This window comes from Ornithorhynchus anatinus, chromosome X5 (genome assembly GCF_004115215.2).
Source record: "Ornithorhynchus anatinus isolate Pmale09 chromosome X5, mOrnAna1.pri.v4, whole genome shotgun sequence".
NCBI classification, from domain to species: domain Eukaryota; kingdom Metazoa; phylum Chordata; class Mammalia; order Monotremata; family Ornithorhynchidae; genus Ornithorhynchus; species Ornithorhynchus anatinus.
This window is the reverse complement of record NC_041753.1, coordinates 46,610,992-46,629,589: the sequence shown is the minus strand read 5'-3', so window position 1 is coordinate 46,629,589 and position 18,598 is coordinate 46,610,992. Positions and strand designations below refer to the sequence as shown.

The 18,598-nt window shown below is 43.7% G+C and overlaps 1 protein-coding gene across 14 annotated transcripts in view; it reads right to left on the bottom strand.

Moving 5' to 3' along the window:
• Positions 1–771: 771 nt before the first annotated feature.
• Positions 772–18,598, bottom strand: part of MPDZ (multiple PDZ domain crumbs cell polarity complex component) — a 193,465-nt gene continuing 175,638 nt past the window's right edge. For 8 of the 14 annotated variants that reach the window (XM_039910730.1, XM_039910731.1, XM_039910734.1 and 5 more), the window contains one exon: positions 773–1,294. In XM_039910730.1, the coding sequence (XP_039766664.1) occupies positions 1,136–1,294 (159 nt within the window). In that variant the 3' untranslated portion in view covers positions 773–1,135. Of the gene's footprint in view, positions 1,295–18,598 lie in introns of all 14 variants that reach the window. The other 6 variants (XM_039910725.1, XM_039910727.1, XM_039910728.1 and 3 more) reach the window with 1 other exon arrangement.

Sequence of the window (18,598 nt, the reverse complement as noted above, 5' to 3'; positions counted from 1 at the left end):
TCTAACTAATATTCCCACTACTGTATCTATCCCAGCGCTTCTCAAAGTGGACAACAGGCCAAGAGGCCCCTTACTGGGTTACTAAATTCCCTTTTCCAACCAGCTTCAAACCTCACTCCTGATCTGGACCTGAGCAATTTTTTTTTTGTTGACTTGTACTTATGTACGTGTACTTCACGCTTAGTCACGATGCCACTAGAAACTCTGTGTCATTCCAACTGCTGAGATCACTGAAAATGTAAACATTGGTGATTTCACGAAGCTGGTGGGATGCAAAGAAGGTTCAAGTGAAAATTTTAACCAAGTGCTGAAAGAGTACCCGCGAGAGTGGATAGAAAGCTGCCCAGTTCTCCTCCCTCTTGCCATGGACCCCTTGTTCACGGTCCTGCCTGGAACTCCCTTGACCTTCACATCCTATAGACCTGCATTCTCCCACCTTCAAATCCCCGCTAAAATTGTATTTCCTCCAAAAAGCTAACCTTTCATCTCCCAACCCTACTCACCCTCTCTTCTATGTCCACCTATGCACTTGGATCTGTACCCCCAAAGCATACTGATATTCATCCCCACAGCATTTGTGTACATATTCTTATACTCTGCTACTATCTGTAATTTATTTGACTGTCTCCCCCTCTAGACTATATGCTTCTCAAGGCCAGGGATTGTGTTGACCAAATCTATCGTATTGTACTCTCCCAAGCAGTTAGCACAGTGCTCTGCATAGAGTAAGAACTCAATAAATTCTGTTGACTTACTCATTGATTGCTTGATTGCCAAAGGAATGATTTAAATTTATTGCAAGTAAATCAATATGGATTTAGTCATTTGTCTCTACAGTTCCCTCTCAGCCAAAATATGGCACAACTGCTTGCAGAATGGAGGGGACCAGTGTGGCAGCGTTGTGCCCTGTGGGCCCAGCATGCACTAATATTTGAAAACCTCCAGACCAGTTTGGAGCCTCTGGAGAGCTTGGGTCAGCCAATTGCTGATTCATTACCTGGGAAGTGGCACCCCAAATGCCATCATCTGTGGGCTCAGGGAACCTCAGTTGGGGGCCTAGCTCTCACCTTCTGAAATATATCTAAAGTTGCTTCTTGGTGATTTCCCCCCCTGGACTTTTCCCAGAGCTGCAATTTCATAGGGGAAAGTCCCAGGAAGGCTCTTGAAATTTCCCAAAGAGCACCAAAAGGCTCATCCTCCCCGAGGTTGCTGCCACCTTTGGATGCGAAGTGGAGTCCTTCTGTAATAACTTGTCACCTTCTTGCCTCTGGTCTTCTCTGGCTTTTCTTTTATCCTGGGAGGAGGGAGGGGAAGAAGAGAGGAAAAACAACTAAGTTTGAAGCTAGTATTTCCCGAAGGGATTTGTTAATATGCCCAGAGGCTATGAAATGATGAGCATGGGCAACATATAGACTAAAAATCCAACCCTTCAAAATGCTATTTAGATTGCATTAAAAATTCCCTTTCTGGTTCATCTCTTGCTCATTAAAGTGCCTAGTTGCATGCTCTTTTTTTGTAGTCTGTTTCAGATTTGCCTCTTATGACAGCTTGTGGATGCTTTGGGTCCCATCCAAGTGCCGGCCCTGTGAGGTGAATGGCAGAAAGTAGGACAGGCTGGTGGAATAAGCTGTTCACTCAGGTGTTTTCTTAGAACTGTGACTTCTGTTTAAAACCAGCTAGCAGGAAAGGTCTGATCCATGCTTCATGAATTCAATGTACTGTGCCAAGTTGTGACACTGTAATGTTTCTCTCTGCAAACATTCACAACTGGAGGCCTTCACACTTCACTTGAGAAAAAGAAGCAGCTTTCATTAATTCCTATCTTGAAAAGAAGGCCTCTTCAATTTTTTATTTTAATCTACCATTTCACATATTTCTAAGCCAAGAAAAAGCCCACCGCTTATGAATAATGCAGTACGTGCTGGACATATCTTGCATCCGATTTTGAGGGAATTATGATGGGATGTTCTGTTCATCAGTTATTGAAACCTCCTTTGCAGCAGTCTTTTGATTAAGGCATTCGGACACAATCAAGGTGGGAAAGTTTGAGCCCTGCATAACCTTGTACTACTAGTACTAGTAGTAGTAAAGCATTTATTAACCGCTTCCTGGGTGGAGAGCACTGTACTGGGTGCTAGGAAAGAGTGTACAGGTGGGAATTAGTCATGAATCCTGTCCCTTTGAGGCGCTCACAATCTATGACTCTGGGTGGGACCAGGAGGAGGGCTGGAGACAGAGACAGTGGGAGCAATGAAACACTGAAACCTGAAAACAGCACAAGGGACAAGAGCAAATACATATTACACAAAATAAAAACAAAAAAGTACGTAGGGAGTTGTAGTTTTCAGGGCCCACCTCAAAAATGATAATAATGATGATATTTGTTAAGTGCTTACTATGTGCCAAAAACTGTTCTAAGCACTGGGGTAGATACAAGGTAATCAGGCTATCCCATGTGGGGCTCATAGTCTTAATCCCCATTTTACAGATGAGATAGCTTAGACACAGAGATGTTAAGTGACTTGCCCAAGGTCACACAGCAGAAAAGTGCGGAGCTGGGATTAGAGCCCACGTCCTCTGACTCCCAAGCCCATGCTCTTGTCACTAGGTCATGCTGCTTCTCACCTCAGTGATTTTGCAGCCATTAACTAATCTGAAGTTGTATGATACCTCATGCTGCAGGTGCTGTTCTCATTCCCACTGAGGTGATGGAAAGCAGGATCAGAGGAGTTCTCCTTGATGGTGTGGAGGGGAGCTGGTATTGGCCCTTGGTGGCAGGGAGGGAAGGCAGTTTGCTAGGCCATGTTGGGGGGGCTGAGGGTGTCAAGGTAGTGAAAACCAGATCAGAAGTCTCAGTTCAGCATCCAGAGGAGTTAAGACACCCCATTGTTACTAATTGGTTACCTGAACACATCTGAATACAGTGGTGATGGAGCATTCATTCAATAGTATTTATTGAGCGCTTACTATGTGCAGAGCACTGTACTAAGCGCTTGGGATGAACAAGTCGGCAACAGATAGAGACAGTCCCTGCCGTTTGACGGGCTTACAGTCTAATCGGAGCAGTACTGGCTTAGAGAGAGATGAGTAGCGCTTGGTCCTCCTTGGAGAGCACAGCCGCCTAATGGAAAGTAGACACCTCAGGGCTTCCTACCATGTGTCTTCCCCTCAGTCTGCCATCAGCCTAGATGTAAGAGGCTCAATGTGGCCCTCCGAATCCAGATAGCCTGGAGGAAGGTGAGTAGGTTAGGCAGCAGCACACTTTCATTCAATCAAAAAAATTTATTGAGTGCTTATTGTGTGCAGAGCATTGTACTAGTGCTTGGGAAAATACAATCCAACTGACTATGTAGATGTGATCTCAGCCCACAAGGAGCTTAGCGTTTACAGTGGGAAACAGACTTCGAAATAGAGAGATCCCCTACTTTGTGGGGCTAGGATGTGGATAAATGAAGTCAGTTATGTGAAAATGCCTTGAATATTTAGAAAGACAAGGGCCATGCAAATCACAAGTAATTATATTCTCAGTACTATTATTACGATTACTGTCTCACTCTATTATTGTCCTTGTATCCAAAATTGAAATTTCCCTGGCAAATTTTCAGATGGCCCTAATGCCCCTGTGACAATTTCTGCTCTGCTGGAGATTGGCTGTGGTGTACCTCTGACAGATGCAATCAGGTTAGAATCAGCAGCTAATTCTTGCTAGGGGGAATTCCATCTGCACAATGAGGACAGTCCCCTGCTTCATTCCTCTCTGTCCCCCACAGGCGAGTTCAATGCTGATGGCAGGGAATAGTCCCTCATCTATTTAGTTAGCTACATGGAAAGAGATTTCCCTTCTGCTATCAGCAATTCAGTGAACCTACACAGGCACAGAAATAAGAATCAAGTTAGGATATTTGCCTCTTTTTAAAACAGCTAGGGTTAATGACAAAGATTTTACTCTTCTTCATGATTAGGGCATGGATTTTTCATGTCCTAGCGAATTTTATCCCAGTTTCTAACCCTCATTTCAGTTATTTTTAATTTTGATTACCTTTTCCCTCTCCCAAACCACCCCTCATTAAAAAAAAAAGACGATGTGGGATCTGGCCATTGCTCTTGCATGCTACTACTTGCATTCCTCTTTCACCATTCCCTGATCCTTCTCCTTCTTCCCTTCAACACCGACAACCCCATAACCCTCCTCTTGTTTTTCTTCTTTTCTCCTCTATCAGGCTGAGCTATTGGGAATAGCCCCTTTGGAAGTCTAGAAACCACAGGAAGAAAGGAACAATTATTGAACAACAGTTAGTAGAGCTTTTAACTCTTTACTCCACCCCCCCAGCCCCGCCCCACCCCCAACCCCAATCTCTTTCCCTCAGGCAACAATGCCCTGCTAAGTTTCCAAAGAAGGGAGCTTTAATTGCACTCTAGACTGGATGCCAACTCCATATGGACATGGAGGCCATCACCCCCATGGAAATGGAACTTCCCTACACCCTAGACTCCTGCCTGGCCCTGGTCTCTCTCATTCTATGTCTCAAGATTTCTGGTTTCTCACTCTCTGCCTCCCTGTGTCTTTTCCTTATCTCTCATTTGCTCTGAGTCTCTCACTACCTCTGTCTCAGTATTTCTGGTCTCTCAATTCTCTCTGAGTCTCTCCATGTCTTCTTTATCTCATTTGCTCTGAGTCTCTCATCATCTGTTTCTGTATCTCTCACTCCCCATATCTCCCTGTTTCTCTTCTTTGTCGCTCATTTGCTCTGAGTCTCTCACTCTCTCCTTTCTATATATCTCTCACTCTATCTCAGTGTTTCTGGTCTCCTTTTCTCTTGGTGTATCCCTGCATCTCTTCTTTGGCACTCATTTGCTCTGACGCTACCATTCTATCCTCTCTGTAACTCTCACTCTCTGTGTCTTTCTCACTCTCTCCATGTCTCAATATTTCTGCCTCCCATCCTCCGTGTCTCTTCTTTATCTCTCACTTGCTTTGAGTCTTTCACTATCCTCTCTATGTCTCTAAGCAGCATGGCTCAGTGGAAAGAGCCCGGGCTTGGGAGTCAAAGGTCATGGGTTCTAATCCCGGCTCCTCCGCTTGTCAGCTGTGTGACTTTGGGCAAGTCACTTCACTTCTCTGGGCCTCAGTTACCTCATCTTTAAAATGGGGATGAAGACTGTGAGCCCCATGTGGGACAACCTGATGACCTTGTATCCCCCCAGCACTTAGAACAGTGCTTTGCCATAGTAAGTGCTTAATAAATGCCATCATCATCATTATTCCTATCTCTCACTAGCTCTATGTCCCTTCTTTGCTCTGTCTCGTCATCTCTCGCCTCTCTATCAGTGTCTCAGGATTTCTGGTCTCTCATTCTCTGCCTGTCTCTACTTTGTCTCATTTGCTCCAGAGTCTCTCACCGACTCTGGATATCTGTGTCTGGATATTTCTGCTCTCTCATTCGCTCTACTGTCTCACAACGGGTTCAGAGTTTCTCACAATCACCCTCAGTGTCTCCCTCACGATCTCTGTGTGCCTCTGTCTCTGAACATCTCTTCCAATTCCGAACCAGCAGCACCTGCTTTCCCATTGACACCTGGAGCCGCAGCCAATCCTAGCACTGGGACTACGGGAGAACAGAAAACCAGGCAGGGATCTAGGCCCGGCTCTGGCCTTGGGCAGAATGGAAAAAAACAAAACAAAAAACCAAGCATGGATTATACAGACAAGCCCAGGGCAGCGGGGAATTACCGGCTACAAGAACTCCCAGCCTGGATCATGGAACAACAGGCCCGGATGGCAGATCAGATCTTCTGGCTAAACAGAAGTCCCGGCCGGGATCCAGGATCGGGTCTTGGGGTGGCAAAAGTCCCGGAACCGGATCCCTGATCGGATCCAGGGACTTGTCAGCTGTGTGACTGTGGGCAAGTCACTTAACTTCTCTGGGCCTCCATTACCTCATTTGTAAAATGGGGATTAAGACTGTGAGCCTCAGGTGGGACAACCTGATTACCCTGTATCTACCCAGCGCTTAGAACAGTGCTTGGCACATAGTAAGCGCTTAACAAATACCAACATTATTATTATTATTATCCACCAGCTGCCCAGAAAACCCAACCAGGATCCCGGAATGGTTCTGTCTGCTCCAGGGAAGACCAGGCCCAGATCGGCGGCTGCCCGGAAAATGCGGCCCCGATCCCAGAATGAGTCGGCTAGCCATTGAGGAAACCTACACCGGATCCCGGAATGGATCCACCAAATTCATTCATTCATTTGTACTTATTGAGCGCTTACTGTGGGCACAGCATTGTTCTAAGCACTTGGAAAGTACAATTCAGCAACAGAGACAATCCGTACCCTACAACGGGCTCACAGTCTAGAAGGGGGGAGACAGGCATCAAAACAAGTAAACAGGCATCAATAACATCAATATAAATTAATCAAATTATAGGTATATACACATCATTAATAAAATAAATAGAATAAATATATACATATATGCACAAGTGCTGTGGGGTAGGGAAGGGGGTTGAGCAGAGGGAGCAATTCAGGGAGGGGAGATAGGGAGGGGAGGAGGAGCAGAGGAAAATGGGGGCTTAGTCTGGGAAAGCCTCCTGGAGGAGGTGAGCTTTCAGTAGGGCTCTGAAAAGGGGGAAGTGTGCTAGTTTGAAGAATTTGAAGAGGGAGGGAGTTCCAGGCCAGAGGTAGGACATGGGCCAGGGGTTGACGGTGGGACAGGTGAAAAGGAGGCACAATGAGATTAGCGGTGGCAGAGGAGCAGAGTGTAACGGGATGGGCTGTTGAAGGGGAGAAGGGAGGTGAGGTAGGAGGGGGCAAGGTGATGGAGAGCTTTGAAGTGAGGAGTTTTTGCTTGATACCGAGGTTGATAGGCAACCACTGGAGATTTTTGAGGATGCGTGGAACACCTGGCCAGGATCGCAGAACAGCTGGGAAGTCTGCACAGAATTCTGTACCTAGATAGAGGATCGGATGGCCCCACAAAATTCCCAGCCTGGATCAGAGATGGAGTTTGACAGCCATATGGAACTAATGAGCAAGATAACAGATCCGAGGTGACAGCAGCTTGGAATTCCCGCCTTGGATCACTGGACTGGTTCAATGGCTGCATGGAATTCCTTGGTCGGATCGCAGATCAGATGTGACAACTGCACAAAATTGCGGGCCCTGAAACCGGACCCGATCCGCTGACCGCCGGGAAGACCCAGAACCTGAATCCCAGACCAGGTTCCCCAGCCTGCCCAGTAAACCCGGGAACCGGATCCCCAGGCTGCTCAGAAGACTGGGAACCCAGATTACCGACCGGATCGCCGACTGATCAGAATCCCAACTGGATTATTGTGTCAGCCTCCTCTCTGATCTCCCTTCCTCCTGTCTCTCCCCACTCTAGTCTATTCTTCATTCCGCTGCCCGGATCATCTTCCTACAGAAATGCTCTGGGCATGTCACTCCCCTCCTTAAAAACCTCCAGTGGTTGCCCATCAACCTTCGCAAGAAACAAAAACTTCTCACTCTGGGCTGCAAAGCTCTCCATCCCCTTATCCCCTCCTACCTCACCTCCCTTCTCTCCTTCTACTGCCCACCCCATACACTCTGCTGCTCTGCCGCTCACCTCTTCACTTTCCCCTGTTCACGCCTATCCTGCCATTGACCTCTGGCCCACGTCCTACCACTGTCCTGGAATGCCGTCCCTCCTCACCTCCGCCAAACTCTCTTCCCCTCTTCAAAGCCCTACTAAGAGCTCGCCTCCTCCAAGAGGCCTTCCCAGACTGAGCTACCCCCTTTTCCCTCTGCTCCCCTTCCACCATCTGTTCCTCCCCCTTCCCCTCCCCTCAGCACTGTGCTCATTTATATATTATCTATTACCCTATTTATTTTGTTAATGAGGTGTACATCCCCCCCTTGATTCTATTTATTGTGATAACGTTGTCTTGTTTTTGTTTCGTTCTGTTTTGCTCTGCCGTCTGTCTCCCCCGTTTAGACCGTGATCCCATCATTGGGCAGGGATTGTCTCTATCTGCTGCTGAATTGTACATTCCAAGTGCTTAGTACAGTGCTCTGCACATAGTAAGCGCTCAATAAATACGAATGAATGAATGAATGAAGACCCAGAACCTGGACCAGGATCCCAGAAAGGGTCCTCCAGCTGCCTCCAAGACCTGGGACTCAGATCCCAGACCGGATCACCGGCTAAGCGGAAGACCCCAAATCCAGATCTGGGACCGGTTAAGCCAGCTACTCAGAAGATCTGGAACCAGGTTCCCAGATCGGGTCCTGGATCATGAACCAGGTGTCCTGGCTGCCCAGAAGAACAGGGACCTGGATCCCGGACCGGATGTCCTGGCTGCCCGGAACACCTGGAACACAGATCATGGATTGGGTGTGCTGTCTATGTGGAAGACCTGGTCCCTTTCATGGATCTGCTCGCATGTCTTCACAGAATTCCTGGCCCTGATAGTGGATCGAATCTGAGGGCAATACGGAATTCCCGGCCTGGATCACTGATCAGTTCTGATGGCCATACGATATTCCAGGCTCGAATTGTTGATCTGATTTGATGGTCACATGGCATTCCCAACCTGGAGCACTGATCAGATTTGATGACTGCACAGAATTCCCAGCTTGGATCATGGATCGGCTCTGATGGCCACATGGAATTCTTGGCCCGGATGGCTGCACCAAAATAGAAAATGGCTTTTACTATTTATATTGTAGATTGTGGTTGTATCTATCACGATTTTGCTGCAGAGCACCTTGCAAAGTATAATTGCAACAAAATGCCATCCTACTTGCCTCCTGTTCTTGATCTGAATAGACACTCTTTGGCCAGCTGTTATTGAATAGTATATATATATCTCATCTGAGTTTACCTTCCCAACATGTGCCACAGTGCCTCATCACCAAATGACCTGTCAGGAAATTCTGGATTCTGTCCCAATGGTTAATTGTTCATGGAATACTGGACAGCTGGGGCGGAAAACTTCCCAGGAAAACACTAAGGATTAGTGTCCATTTTCCATCTTGTGAATTCTGCTGGGTGGGCAAGTCTTATTTTTCACTCTTTTCAATAAGGGATGCTGTTTCTAACCCCAGTATTTCCAACATTAGAAAAATTGTGACTGCAAGATCTTATCAACTGGCAAATGACTCCAACTACACAATGCACGGCAAGGTGGTCTATCCCCCACCAGATTGCAAACTCCTTGAGAAAAGGAATCAGGTCTACTCTATTGTATTCTCCCAAGCACTTAGTACAGTGCTCAATAAAGCACTCAAAGTAAGCTTGTTGTGGTCAGGGAAAGTGTCTGTTATATTGTTGTTTGTATTCTCCCAAGTGCTTAGAACAGTTCCCTGCACACAGTGAGCACTCAGTACACTTGACTGATTGATTGGTCTGTTGTCAGTTTTCTTCTGAAATATTGAAATCAAGAGTTGGGATGAGAAGTCCTGCCCCGGTCTCAAGGGGATATAGACTAGGTACCATGCCAAACCCAAGAATGGGGAAATAAGTCCAGATGAACCCATGAGTTCAACTTTCCCAAGCAGGAAGCAGTTTAGGGATAGGAATAGAGACTTACAAGTTAAAGTTATGAACAGAAAACTGATAGTCTTAGGTTCTGGGCCTTATCTCTAGGGATGTGTGGGCATCCTTTACATAGAAAAGACAAATGAAGTCACAATCAGCTCATGAAATATATGAGAACCATGCCCTTTCCTAGTCTCACTAAACCATGAAAATTTACTGTTTTAAGGAAAGACTAGATCAACCATAATGTAATAGATGATAGATAAGATTATATGATGCTTCAACTAAAGGCTTCGAAAATCTTTTTTGACTTTTTCTGCCCCACCCCCTTTGTTGTTCTACATCATGTTGGCTCACTGTTTTCCATTTCATCAGTACTATCTTTTCTATTCAAAAATCTATTCACCGATTGTGATTTTTCCTTAATCTGAATCACCACTTTGTTAGCTTCTTTTGGGAAAAGAATTTAGGAACAAATACTTCACTCTCCTCTCTAAGATGTACCATGTCCGAAGTTTGGATGGTAATTTGTATTCAAAGAATTTGAGATCTTTCTGTTGCTATTTCATACACCACTGGCAAATGACTTTGCCATCTGTTTATAAAATGCCCATGGTTCACCAAGATCTTCAATTAGGCAATGCCAAAACTCAGTGAATATCTCCAGAAAATACAACCTGAGATCTCATTGCAGGATCAAAATCTAAACTAGAAACGATGATCCAAATGACAGGGGAAATGTTATCTAGAAAGATTCAAGGTGTGGGTCAACTGAAAAGTGTACCTCTTACTGCATTAGAAGACCTCTTCCTTTGATCCAGTTAAATCTAGTTCTTAAAATGTTTACTGTACATATATGCAGGAAGTAAAACTGTACACCCTGGTAAGATTAGACTACAATGTTCTGGGGTTTTCAGTGGCTTATTAAGTGATATTGCAATATTTTTTTTTGTCTTTCTAGGGCAGTAAAACGTGTTCTGAGAATAAGGAATGTTGGCCAAGCCTGCTATTATTAATCACATTTTTCAGCATATCAGGGCATATTGAAGTTCTTTCTCTACCCTGAAATCCATGGTCCAGTCTTTCTAAGTCCATTCCATTTACTCTGCAACTCAGAAAAATCCTCTTGAGAAGCAACAGGATTAAGTCTTATGATGAAATTCTACATAACACCAAAACATGAAGAGACTTGTGGGCACGGTGGTAGTAACTGTTTCACTTTGGGAATGTGAATATCTACAGATATACTGTCTTACTTTGAGGCAGGTGTCAGGCAGGCATTATTTGAATCACTCCTCAATGCAAATTACATGAAATAGGATATCCTTGCGAAGATGAATATTCTTCAACACTCAAATACTTCAAGTAAATTTTTTCTTGGAATTCAGTAAAGGTAAAATTAGTCCTTGAAAACATGCTTTCTGGGACAAATAATACAGGAGCAGGCCTACCATCTGTTTCTTGGTAAAAAATAAAATTGATATTCCTTTCACCTGAAATACCGAACAAACATGCTCTCACACCATATAAACAGAGTGTAAATGGGTCTAATCACAGATGTAAACTGAGAAAAAAACAAGATACCAACACTTAGTATAGTGTCTGGCACATAATAAATGCTTAACAAATATCATTGTTTTTAAAAGAAGGTAGAGACAGGCACCAAGGCACACAAATTCATTGCTTGTCTGGTTTTTAGGTGAAATAGGGAGTTGATTTCCTTTCTATATTATAGATACCTGTATTTGGTACTTGTTAAGGGCTCATTATGTGCCAAGCACTGTTCTACGTGCTGGGGTAGGTACAAGTCAATCAGTTTGAACACAGTCCCTGTCCCACATGTACACTTCAAGGAATGCCATTACTATAGCCAGAGGCACCAGCTACTCTGCTTCATGGCCCATTGAGGCAGCCATTTTTATTATTCTGTGTAGCACAGACATGCTTCATTATCTCCCTGATTTCTGATTTTATCCATAGTTTAAGTAGTTGGGGATTGCATATAACAGAAGTCTACACACAATTGAATTTACCATAGTTCCCTCCAGGAGTGATAATAGTATTCAAGATGCCTCCTCTCTCAGTTAAGAAGCAATCAACTCACCTTTAAAATAGTATCAACGCCCAAAACATAGGATTTCTCAGGATACCAAAAAAAAAACCTGGCTCTCCTGGAAACATGATGTTCATCAATGCATATTCTTGAACTTAGCCTGCTTACTCTTGACTTCATTAGTGGATGATCCCACCACTTAGTCACAAAACAAAAAACAAACCTTTCACCTCAATTTTATTATAACCCTACGAGCCCCGGCCTCTAATTTTCAGTTTTATTTCCTATGCTTTGTTTTACCATATACCCTGTTCACTCCAAAGTGGCTTCAAAATCACAGGCTCACATTTATGGAAACCTGAAAATAAAGGCAGCTCTCTTTATTAAAATAGCAGATTCTTATAGATAGGGAGTGGTAGAAGATAAAGAGAACTCCCCTCATTAAAAAAGCTTTGCCGGTGGAGCCTTGCTTGAACATCTCTCAACATGAATGAATGATTTATCCAGGCTGTAAATTACAAGTTGAATAGGTTCCATCCAATTTCATTAACCTGTTACTTTATGACTTGTAATGTGAACATGCGGTAAAGTGACAGTAAACAAAAGTTAGATTTTTTAAATGCCCAGAGGATATGTGATACACAATATTTACGGAATCTGTTTCTGCCTCTAGATAAAGATTAATAAATTAAAAGCCTATCAAATTTAGCTGATGAATTAGTAATATTGATGTGAACCATAAGCAAGATACATTGCCTGTATAGCCTGGCTCCTTTGTCCCAGCCTGATGGCTTTATACTGCTCATCTTTGGAGTCATGAACAGGAATTCATCTTGCTTTCTTCTAAACACACAACTTCTTGACTGTCTCCCGAGACCTACAACCAGCATTAGAGAAATGGATCTGGGGATACAATAATGTTAATGAACTCATGGAAAGTAACCTGGATCACCTATCTTTTTTCAAATATGTGGTAGCCATGGAGGCAGAGACGACACCATCAGTGTCATTTAAATTCTGGTGTTCCACATATATGCGCTGACTTCATCTTTCCTCCTCTGGGGGGGTGGGGAGGAATTGAGCCCTGCAAAACTTTCCAGTTGCTCCACTCTGTTCCCCAGATCCTAAAAGTAGTCTGGGATGGAGGCTTCAGGTACTAGTTTTTCCATTGTTGACTTTGGTTTAAATTGTGGTCCTCCTTTGGCCAACCTGGGAGCTTCAGTGATCCAAGCAGAATGTTCTACCATTTTGGTGTTTTTGAGAACTGAATCATCAGATTGTTTTTCAAAAGAGGAGCTCTATGGGGAGACACTCTGATCTAGTGGGATGGGAACTAACTGGCTAACCTACCCACAAGAGAAGTTGGAAATTTAGAATTATCAATTCAGTACTATCAGATTGGATGAAAGATAAAAGAGAAGCAACCTGGTCTAGTGGATAGAGCATGGGCCTGGGAGTCAGAAGGACCTGGGTTCTAGGCCTGCCTCTGCCACTTGTCTGCTGTGTGACCTTAGGCAAATCAATTTGCTTCTCTGGGCCTCAGTTACCTCATCTGGAAAATGGGGATTAAGATTTGGAGCCCCATGTGGGACAGGGACTGTGTCCCACCTGATTAGCTTTTATCTGGCCCAGTGCTTCCCCCCTCAGGATCACAGCTGGAGAGTTTCCAGTACTCTACCAGTCTCGGCTAAGGGAAGGAGAGTCAAGGAGAGGCATACCCACTCCATTCCTAATTGGACAGTGGCTAGTGAGTGGAAGGCAATCTGCTAAAAGTCATATTCACCTGTGCTGGGCAGCGGTAGTATGGGAGAGAGTCGAGGACGGAGACTCAAGTTTACAGCAAGGAAGAAGGCACTACAAGAACGATTGCTGATGGAGGTGGGCTGTTCTGTGAGAGATGTATCCATGGAGTCACTATGGGTCAGAGATGACACAAAAGCACATGACAAGATATGCCCAATGCTTAGAACAGTGTCTGGAACATAGTAAGCACTTATCCAATACCATAAAAAAAAGAAAGTTGCATTTTCCTTCAACTGAGTTCCCAAGATTTCTGCCCAGCTTTGGAAGACACTTAAAGTAAGTCCCCTGTCTCCAGAAAAACGTATTACAGGGTATTTTTTTCTGACAGATATGCTGCAATCAACGTTTCTGTTTGATTGTGAGTGGCTGTACCTTGTGTGCATTGTGAGGTCTCTGGCTGTGAACTGTTCATTTTCCTCTGAACATAATTTGTGGGGTCCAAAGGGATGTTGTCTTCCTGAGAGTGAAAATATGACTTAACACCCTTTGAATCACCACTGCTGCTGGGGTATGCTGTCCATAGCAATAGTCCCAGAGAGTATTACAGTGAACAGATGGTGCAGGGTGTGTTACTTAAGTCAGTTTTGCCAGGAGGTAAATTTATGCTTTACAAATGTATTTCAAAACTATGCTATTTGATTTAATCACTTAATGCAAAGACAGCTGCATACTATATTTGCCTTAACTGCAGTTATATGGGTTATCTGCCAAACTGTTAATTATAGTATTTTGAAAGGCTTGGGGGAAAAAAAACAGTAATTACACAGATTGAGGGGAGAAAAGAAACATTTTTGAAGCCTAAATTCAGACATTCATTCATTCCCAGTTAGCACAGAGTTACTGAAGATTTTCAAAAAATGCTAGTAAAGTGGAATAGATGTGATGGTTTTCTTTCAAAATAGGCTTTCATGAGGGTTCCCATATCTCAGTGGTAACCACAGTAACCATGTAAGATAGCTACCCTACCCACAAGACGAGTTCGGAATTTTCTGCTCACACTGTCTTCATGGGTTGAACTTCTCTCTGGACCAAGGTGGGGAGCTAAGGGGGCCAAAGTGGGATTTTTGAATATATGCTCAATTAATTGAACTCCTGACAATGTATTTATTACTGTGTCCGCAGCAGCCATAACCTCTTCCACCCTCTCTCACTTCCTGTTTTCTGGGCCCAAGTTTTACTCCCAAACATGGCATTTGGGATTAAATAGGCAGGCAGGGAATATCCTGACAAAGCACCGGAAATTCCCCATGTGAATTGGCACCAGAGCAAATGAATGAATTATTCTGCAGATGCCGTATTCCAAGACTGGAAGTCATGAATTAATCTCTCCTTCAAGAGGTATGATGCTAGGTTGACACCCAACAGGTATGGGCTGAAACCAAAAATGTAGAACCAGTGACCAGCCCAAGGGGTCAGATCTGGGACACGGACTTCCCCTGATATTGGGGTGGGGGGGATGCATAAGCCCATCTTCCCCTTCTTCAAAGAGCAGATGGGTCTCAACCTGCTTACCTGTCAACTGCATCAGTCTCTTATTGGTTAGTTTACACTCCTGGATTCCACCCCATGGCCTGACAGGGTCTGCACAGCCTGTCTCCTCTTCTTCCCTACTTTAAAGCACACAGGTGGAAATCATCCCCTTGTTCTTGTAAAGTTGGAAAGGAGGAAAATTCATATTCTAGGATGCCTCCAATGCCTGTCTCACTCTTGGGGGAGTTCCAGTAGATACCAAAATCCCAAAGCAAGTGGATGGAGTTGTAAGGTGGTCCAGGCATTTCTTAGGTTCTTCTTCTTCTTCAATTGTCTTCATGTCATTTCATTCATTCAATAGTATTTATTGAGTGCTAACTATGTGCACAGCACTGTACTAAAGAGCTTGGAATGTACAATTCGGCAACAGAGACAATCCCTGCCCATTGACGGGTTTACAGTCTAACCCACAGTGACTCCATGGACACATCCTCTTCAGAACGTCCCATCTTCAGTCATAAAGTCAATCTGGTATGTATATTCATAGAGAAGAAGCGTGGCTCAGTGGCAAGAGCACGGGCTGGGGAGTCAGAGGTCATGGGTTCAAATCCCAGCTCTGCCTCTTGTCAACTGAGTGACTTTGGACAAGTCACTTAACTTTTTTGTGCCTCAGTTACCTCATCTGTAAAATGGGCATCAAGACTGTGAGCCCCACGTGGGACACCCCGATCAGTGCTTAGAACATTGCTTTGCACATAGTAAGTACTTAACAAATGCCATTGTTATTATTATACAGCTTTCTTCCTTTCTTCCACACAGTAAAAACCTGAGTCTATGCCATTGTCAATATTTTGATCACTTGATCATCCACCTTTGACTCCTTCTCATGCCACTCCTGCCCAGCACAGGTGAATCAACTTTGTGTGATGTCTCAGCTTAGACTTTTCCATTATGGGTAAGCCTATATGGCATAGCTCTAAGCTTCATCAGCTACACCAACTCCCATGCCACAGTAACGCGTCAATTCATAGGAGAGCTTTCTTAGGTTAATTGTATCCAATCTAAGAAAAATATGCCACTAATATTTCAGACCAACATTTTATCCAGCTCAATACTGACAGTGACAGCAAGATACTTGAAAGAATTGTGTGGTGATTCCCTCCTTGATATTCATTCTCATATTAGGGATGTTGCATGGACCATCTTTAAGGCCTTGATGTCCAGTGGCTAGGATTCAGTGCTCTACCCGCTGTGGCCTGGGCTCAATTCCTGATCAGTGCAACTTATTCCCTTAGACAGTAAGCTCATTGTGGGCAGAGAATGTGACTGTTTATTGTATTTTACTCTCCCAAGCACTTAGGACAGTGCTCTGCACACAGTAAGTGCTCAATAAATACAACTGAATCATTAATTCATTCAGTTTTGGAATCTACTGATATTTTCATTCTGCACAGCTTCCTGTGATAAGCAGTTTATTTGCTTACTATCCACTGTGTGAGGACATAATACTAGTGCTTTTTGTTAAGCATTTATTTTGTGCATCCTTAAGTGCATCACCTTCACTTGCTCACACTGAAGCTCATCTGCCATTTTTCACCCCGCCCGATTGGGTTTATGAAGTCTTCTTGAAGTTTATACCCAAGAAGAAGTAGCGTGGCCTAGTGGAAAGAACATGGGTCTGGGATTCAGGAGATCTGACCTTTAAACCCAGCTCTCCCATTTGTCCACTGTGTGATCTTGGGCTAGTTACTTAACTTAGTTTCAGCTTCCTCATCTCTATAATTGGGAATAAAATACCTGTTCTCCTTTCCACTTTAACTGCAAGCCCCATATGGGACAGGGACTGTTGCTTGTCTTGTAATGTAAATACCTTAGCACACAATACAGTTCTTAGCAAGAGTGAGTGCTTAACAAACACTACAGTTATTTAGCGGCATCTGAAAAGTAAGTGATTTCACTGTGAACTCCCTCTTTCAGATCATTTACTCAAAGTAGCTGTCTTACAGTGAACTGAAGCTGGGCCCAAAACAAGGAATGCAGAAGAGACAATTTGACCTATACTGAAGCCCCACCTGAAATGACGTGGCATAGCTGAGGACAACTGAGAAAAATAGCAGTGGACAGCATTAACTAGTGTGTACTAATCAGGAGTAGAATGACTAAATTAGAGCCAAGATTTCAAAAAGAGCATGATACTAAAAGAACTGGTGCTAGGAGCTATAGGCAAAAAGGCAACAGCACAGTAAAGATGACCTTTAAAATTGAGCAATGCAGAGAGGTGGGTTGGCTGTTCTTCAGGCTTTTCAGTCACTACCACATTCATGGATAAAAATCACATCATCAGTAATGTTATCTTCAAACCCAAAGGGCAGCATACTTCCTCTCTTCCTGTAAACATTTTGAGCTACATCAATATACAACTTATTTACAAAATAGTCTTCTTTCTTGCAAAAAAAGGAATCAATCTACATTGATTAGCAGTAAAAAAAATTGTATTTGACATTTTCTCCTTATTAAATCAATTCTCATGATAATGGGCCTATTGTTTTGTATAGTTCATGATCCAGAATTCATTTCTGTTGTTCATCTCCTTTTACTCCTCAAATAGACATCTGTTCTCAAATAGCCACACCGTCAATACTTATGCTGCTTTTCAAGTACCCCTGCAGTCTTCCCATGATTATACAAAGCTAATCCAGATAAGTGGTACAGAAATAGATTGTTCATTAAACTAATGCATACTAATTGCAGAACCAGTGCATGTTTGTAAGTTAGAGGCCAAGTAGCACTTGGTTTTCAGCTTCTGTATCTCTCCCTAGTACCACCAGAGAAAAAAACTCTTTGATTATCCCTTTTCTCCATGAGTAGAAGGGAATATGGAATGTCAACCTTAGCTACTGGGATAATGTTTTTTCCAGAGTAGGGGATTGCAAACCATAAACTGGGTGAACGGGGCAAAGCTGCATTGGGTTTGCAAGGACTGGCTTCAGAGCCTGAGGAAGTGATTTCATTCCTTCAGGTGTTGATTCCTTTCATAAATTTAAGGTAATGATCCTGGCCTTAAATGGCCACTGTGATAAGTAAAACAATTCCAGTGCCTTTGAAAATGGGCAGAATGAACATCTGGGTATTTCATTTGCCTAATCCAAGTCTCCTTGTAGGATAGCACTCTCTGGGAAAGATCCACTGTATTTTCTGCAGTTTTCCTATTTGCAGGTCTATTTCAATCAAGCCATGGTATCTATTGAGGGCTTACTGCATGCAGAACACTGTATTAAGTGTTTGGGAGGGGACAATAAAACAGAGTTGATCAAAAAGTTCCTCCCCACAAGGGACTTGCAGTCTAGAGGGGGAAGGCAGACAATAAAATAAATTAAGAAAATGTACATAGTTGCTGTAGGGCTGTGAGTGGGGTGAATTTTAATAAGCCTTTGAAGGTGGAGAGAGTGATGGTCTGTGGAATGAGAGGAGGAGGGAGGTTCAGGCTAGAGACAGGACATGAGCAAGGGGTCAGCAGCGAGATAGACAAGATAGAGATACAGTGCATACGTTGGTGTTAGAGGAGCAAAGTGAATGTCCTGGGTTGTAGTAGGAAATCAGTGAGATAAGATAGGTGGGGACAAGGTGATTGAGTGTTTTGAAAGTCATTTAAATTGCTTTCAAGCTATTTCAAATGCATTTAGGCTATCTAGGACAATTGAATAGAACCTGAAAAATAAAGTGACATTATCGGCTCCCTCAGCAACAC